We start from the raw sequence: 5,837 nt of genomic DNA, 5'->3' as shown, positions 1-5,837 counted from the left end.
CTGGAAATATGTTCTAGATGAATCGTATAAGATATTCAAGAGAGAGTTCTTTCTTAGAGTTCCTCTTTTAAAAAAGCTCGATGAAATCGTTAGAAAAAAATCTTAGAAGTTTCGTGTAGAAAATCAAGACGAAATTTGTGTAATCGCTAAAGAAATCTTTGAAAACATAGAAAAAATGAATTGAATAGGAAACCTTGGAAGAATACCTAAAGGATTCATTTAAGGAATTCCAGTTGAATTTCTTGAAGAAATTTCTGTGAGAATTCTTGAAAGAATTCTTATATTTATTTTATTTGAATTTCTGAAGTAGGTATTCATTGGTGGAATTCCTGAATCCTTGAAGGGCAGATTGGAGGAATTTTTAAAGAATTTCTAGCAAAGCAACTCAATAACTTAACAAACACTTAACAAAATCTTAACTCCTTTATTGGCACGCTAACTGGTACAGAGAATAAAATTTTCCTACAAATACATTTCATCTTTAGGTTATGTTTTAGGTTATCTTTAGTAGTGTACTTACGTTTGAAAGTTACCTTTTCTTTTGCCGGGTCGATCGAGTATAGGTTTAAATTTTGCACAAATAGCTAGTGTTCGGACACAGAGCAGTCACAAAATTTTGAAGCAGCGCGGTTTTAGGTAATCGGCTCAAACTAAAAAATAGGTTTTATTATTAACTTGAAACGTTATCATATAATGTTATGTTACATATTTAGTGTTCAATCCCTGAATTCAGCAAGGGCGATAGGCAACGTTCAACCAACGGAGGCGGTCTAAAGTGGCTACATGAGTAAAATTTTAGTAACTTATGTTTTCAGTAGTGCATGTTACGGTCTTACATATGTGTAACAGGTATAAATTCCAACAAGTTTCACGGCAGTATTCGCAGATAGGGTCGCGTGTGATTACGTAGGGAATCTAACCTATGTTGGCAAACTGTTTAGAAAATAGGAAGCTTTTTAACAAAAGTTTAGGGAGTTTACAATTAATAATGTTACCAATCTAGTTAATAGTTCATTCGTCACTTAAGCACACTTATAGATCCAATATCAACCAATAAATTCATATAAATTCAACACCTAGCATATCGCACATATCGAGACCACGTTATCACCATTTGATGGCTATCACGAAAAAATCTCCTCTTCGACACAATAGATTCAATCCGTCAATGTCAGTCGTCGCAACGTAGCTCAAACAGTAGGTGCACCGTCGGTTGATAGTGGTCGTAACAGTTCCCCGGCCCGTAAATCCTGACCGGAACCTGAATCGGGATCAGGTTTACCAGAAGATGCAACCTCAATCACTGCCAACTTAGTTACAGGTCGACGATACACTCCATTGGCGGTGCGTACTAATGCTTGTCGGATACGATCGTCTCTGCCAGCAAATACAGATTCTACTTGGCCTCGAATCCATCCATTCCTACTGTGTCCGTCTACGATGAAGACTAAGTCCCCCGGAGCCAACGGTTTGCTTTCTTCCAACCATTTGCTACGGTGATTCAGACCTGGTAGATATTCGTGTATCCACCGTTTCCACAAGGCATCTGCAGTTATCTGTAAACGCTTATAAGCATTTCGAAGGGCTTCAGCTTGGTTTGTAGGTGAAATTCCTGGGTTATCCAAACATGATGTTACTCCCCTAACAAAGCTATTTGGCGTTAACGCTTCCGCATGCATCGAATCTTGAGGCAAGTATACGAGTGGTCTCGAATTGACGATCTCTTCGGCTTCAGATATCACTGTCAATAAAGTTTCATCGTTCAGCCTTCTACCGCCGTTCAACTCCGACATCACTTGTTTGACGGAGCGCACCATGCGCTCCCAAATGCCCCCCATGTGGGGCGCTGATGGCGGGCTAAATCTCCATTGCGTACGGGCGTTTGTGAAGACATTGGCACACGATGTATCAATACGTTTGATCTGCTCCTGTAACTCCTTGTTTGCTGCTTTGAGGTTTGTACCGTTGTCCGAAAATATTGAAATGGGCGGACCTCGTCTTAGGACAAACCTCCGTATAGCCATTATGCAGGATGCTGTGTCCAGTTTATGTGCCACTTCTAGATGGACAGCTCGTATTGACAAGCAAGTAAAAAGTACTATCCATCTTTTTTCACTATGTCTTCCAACGACTACATCTACTGGACCGAAGTAATCAATCCCAACATAACTGAAGGGACGAATGAATGGCGTTAGCCGCTCTACTGGAAGGGGAGCCATTCGGGGAGTAAGGGGTTCACTCTTCCTCAATTTGCAGGACTGGCACCTTTTAACCACTTTCGAGACACAAGCTCTTACTCGTGGAACGTAGAATCTCCTTCGAAGTTCATTCACAACCGTATCTTTGTATGCGTGTCCAAAGCGTTGGTGAAGGTGGTCAATCAGGAGATCCGTGACTGCATGGTGACTTGGTAAAATGATGGGAAAACGGGAGTCGTATGGAATGAATTCAGACTCGCTCAAGCGGCCATCCACGCGTAGAACTTGGTGATCATCTAGAAAGGGCGAGAGCTTGTACAGGAAGTGTTTCCTGTCGATCTTCCCCCAACTCTCCATGGTTGATTTCTGATTGCGCCGAAGAATGGTTATTTCTTCTCCGAAGACATCGCTTTGGGCCAGTTTCCATAAGACGATTTCAGCAATTTCATATTCCTCCTGCTTGAGAGGGGCTACGATTAGACTTAATGTTCGGCAGACGAGCTTATTGGTCTTCTCGGTAGTTTCGATGACCTCTATCGGTTTGTTCTTCCGCTTTCTACGACAGTTAGAGATGAAGCGAAACACACACGCTATAGTGCGTACCAACACATTCCACTTGGAGAAGCGTGGCACGTCAATTAAAGGTCCTTGGAACTCGACTGCCTGGTCAGCGTGAAAAAGATGACAAGCGCGCAACTCCTCATTCGTATTGGGAGCCATTTCGTTGATCCCGATCCAACTTTCTTCAGGGGCGTATAGAATTCTCGGGCCATGGAACCATTCGCCATCTGAAGTCAGGCTACTTTCTCGTCTTTTCTTGGTGAGCAAATCTGCGATGTTCATTTTTGTTCGGATGTAACGCCAGTCGTCCACAGCTGTTTCTTGCAAAATTTCTCCTATCCGAAATCCAACGAAGGGCTTGTATTTCCTCTGGTCCGATTGGATCCATGACAGGACCGTTCGAGAATCAGACCAAAGAATGCGCTTGGTGATCTTTACTCTATGGTTTGCAACCACCGTGTTAGCCAACCGAGCACCGAGGACCGCTGCTTGAAGCTTCATCCGGGGAATCGAGAGCTGCTTCAAAGGGGCAACTTTGGTTTTGGCCATCACCAGACTACAGATTATTCCGCTAGGGGTTTCCAGGCGGAAATAAGCTACGCATCCGTATGCGTGAGAGCTGCCATCGCAAAAGACATGGAGTTGCAAGGTGTCGTAGGCTGCGGCTGAAACTCCTTTCAGGTAGCATCGAGGAATTTGTAAATTCTCGATTGAAGAAAGAGTATTCCTCCACCACGTCCATTTGCTGAAACACTCATCGTTGATCTCTTGGTCCCAATTACAACCGCTTTTCCACAATTCTTGTAGCAATATTTTTCTATGTAGAGTGAAAGGCGCCAGCAAGCCCAGTGGATCAAACAGGCTCATGACGCAGCTGAGAGCCAACCTTTTGGTTGGGCGAGCGGTCGCTAGCAAGTATGGCGCCAAATCGTCCCGTACCGCCGTTAAAAACATGAAGACGTCTTCCTTGGGGTGCCATATAAGTCCCAATACACGTTCTGCAGAGCCTTCGTTGCAGTGTTGCAGTGAAATCTTGTCCTCTGTGTTGTGTTCGCCTAGTTCCTCGAGAAACCTCGGGGAATTTGAAATCCATTTATGGATGGTGAACCCAGCTTGAGAATGGATGAATCGGACCTGTTTGGCACGTTCCACAGCCTCGTCGACGTCATCTGCACTGTCGAGATAATCGTCGACGTAATGCAGACGAACTATGGAACGAGCAGCTTCCGGGTATTGTTCAGCGTACTGTGAAGCATTATGATTTTTGATATACTGCGCCGACGCTGGAGAGCAGGTTGCGCCAAAGGTTCCGACATCCATTATGAAGATTTCCGGATCATTGTCACGATCAACGCGAAACACAAACCGCTGCGCCTGCTTGTCGGCCTCACGAATGGTGAACTGGTGGAACATCTCTTGTAGATCTCCTCCAAAGGCTATCGCACGCTCTCTGAACGGTTGAAGCACTGCCGTCAATGGCACTAATAAATCTGGACCGGGTAACAACATTGAGTTGAGCGATATTCCTCGAACTTGTGCGGCGGCGTCCCAGACCAATCGAACCTTTTCAGGTTTTTTAGGGTTTTGAACCACATTTAGGGGGAGGTACCAGACCCTAGCTTGATTGGAGGTTTCCAACTCTTCCGCTGACGCTTTATGGATGTATTTCTTGGTTTGGTATTCCTGGATTTGCTGCCGAACCTTCCTGTCCAAATTGGGATCTCTGTCCAGACGACGCTCTAATCCACGAAGTCGATGTAGGGCCATCGGCAGGCTGTCAGGAAACCGAAAGTCATCTACTTTCCAAAGAAGACCCGTCTCGTAACGGCCGTTTCGTTTTACTGTCGTATTTTGCATGATGTCTCGGGCTCGACGATCTGCTACTGATTCGGGGAGTTGACTGACTGTACCTTCTACGTCCTCCACGGTAAAGTACTTCCTCATAGCGTTGTGTAATTCTTCGTTCGTCAATCTCGCGTGATATCCAACGAAACTTTCCGTGGGAGGTGGCGATCGTCTAGGGCCATATACAGTCCAGCCAAGGTGCGACTTTACACCGATCGGCTCATCTACACCACCAATGCGGGATTCCAAAGGTGCCAGTAGATACGCATTGTTGAGACCGATGAGGAGCTTCGGTTGATCACCCACTTGGTCTGCTACTCTAACACCATCCAAGTATCGATATTGACGCACAATTTCACGAAAGTTGACGTGTTGTCTGGGAAGGTACAACCTGTCGACGGTATGTGCATCCTTCAGGTCAAAACGATGACAACTTTTCACTCCGGAAATCTTCAAAGAAACGCATTCCGAATTACGCTCCTCACGAACGATGTTTCCCGTCCAGCGTAGTTTCAGAGGCTGCACCTTTCCATTGACTCGTAGGTCGCGAACCAAATCCTCGTCAATGAGCGTTAACTCGGATCCCTCATCTAGATATGCTAACGCGTGGATAGACTTATTACCATTGAACAGCACGACAGGAGCGATGCGGAACATAATGGACGGCGTGGAGTTTACATGCACACAGTGGAAGCTGGAGCTTGGTGTAGGGTTCAAAGACGATCGTGCTGGACCCGCCGGGACGCTTGGTTGATCACGATGCACCAGGGGATGGTGGTTGTGGCGACAGGTACCAACATTGCAGGTTATTTTGAACTTGCACCAACCTTCATGTTCGTTCGCATAACTTTAGTTGTTCCATGAGTTTCAGACGTCCTTCAAGGTTGAGTCACCGGAATTCTTCACAATTTCGGATGCGGTGTTCTCCTTTCCGGCATACTCGACAGGGAGCAACTGGTTTTATGTTGGCGAAGGGCTTTTCATGTACACTTGAATGGGTGTTCACAAAACCACGATCCTTGCCTTTCACCCTTTCACTTTTCGTTTTCGGGTCGATAACGAGAATCACCTCACTGGCCTCGGCAACCAGTTTGGTTGTGAATTGCGCAAACGTACTGAGGGTCACCGGTTGTACGAATCGTTTGAATTGTACCCATTCTCGTTTTGTAGCTGCAGGAAGCTTGTCAACGAGCTCTTGTATGAGTACAGGATTCACAAGGTGATCTTGGAAGT

At 45.4% G+C, this 5,837-nt stretch overlaps 1 protein-coding gene across 1 annotated transcript; it reads right to left on the bottom strand.

The window, feature by feature from the left end:
• Nucleotides 1-585: 585 nt before the first annotated feature.
• Nucleotides 586-5,439, bottom strand: LOC134288285 (uncharacterized). Its single transcript, XM_062852641.1, has 2 exons — nucleotides 996-5,439; nucleotides 586-933 (listed from the first exon to the last, which is right to left on the bottom strand). Exon 1 carries the CDS (start codon nucleotides 5,259-5,261, stop codon nucleotides 1,191-1,193), a length of 4,071 nt encoding a protein of 1,356 aa, XP_062708625.1. The 5' UTR covers nucleotides 5,262-5,439; the 3' UTR covers nucleotides 586-933; nucleotides 996-1,190.
• Between the last annotated feature and the right edge of the window lie 398 nt (nucleotides 5,440-5,837).

The sequence above is a fragment of the Aedes albopictus genome, chromosome 2 (genome assembly GCF_035046485.1).
Source record: "Aedes albopictus strain Foshan chromosome 2, AalbF5, whole genome shotgun sequence".
Taxonomy (NCBI): Eukaryota; Metazoa; Arthropoda; class Insecta; order Diptera; family Culicidae; genus Aedes; species Aedes albopictus.
Note: the sequence above shows the minus strand (reverse complement) of the source record. Positions and strands in the feature narration are given on the sequence as shown.

What these genes read in the sequence shown, in the direction of transcription:
- LOC134288285 (XM_062852641.1), bottom strand. Translation starts at nt 5,261, where the DNA reads ATGTTCCGCATCGCTCCTGTCGTGCTGTTCAATGGTAATAAGTCTATC.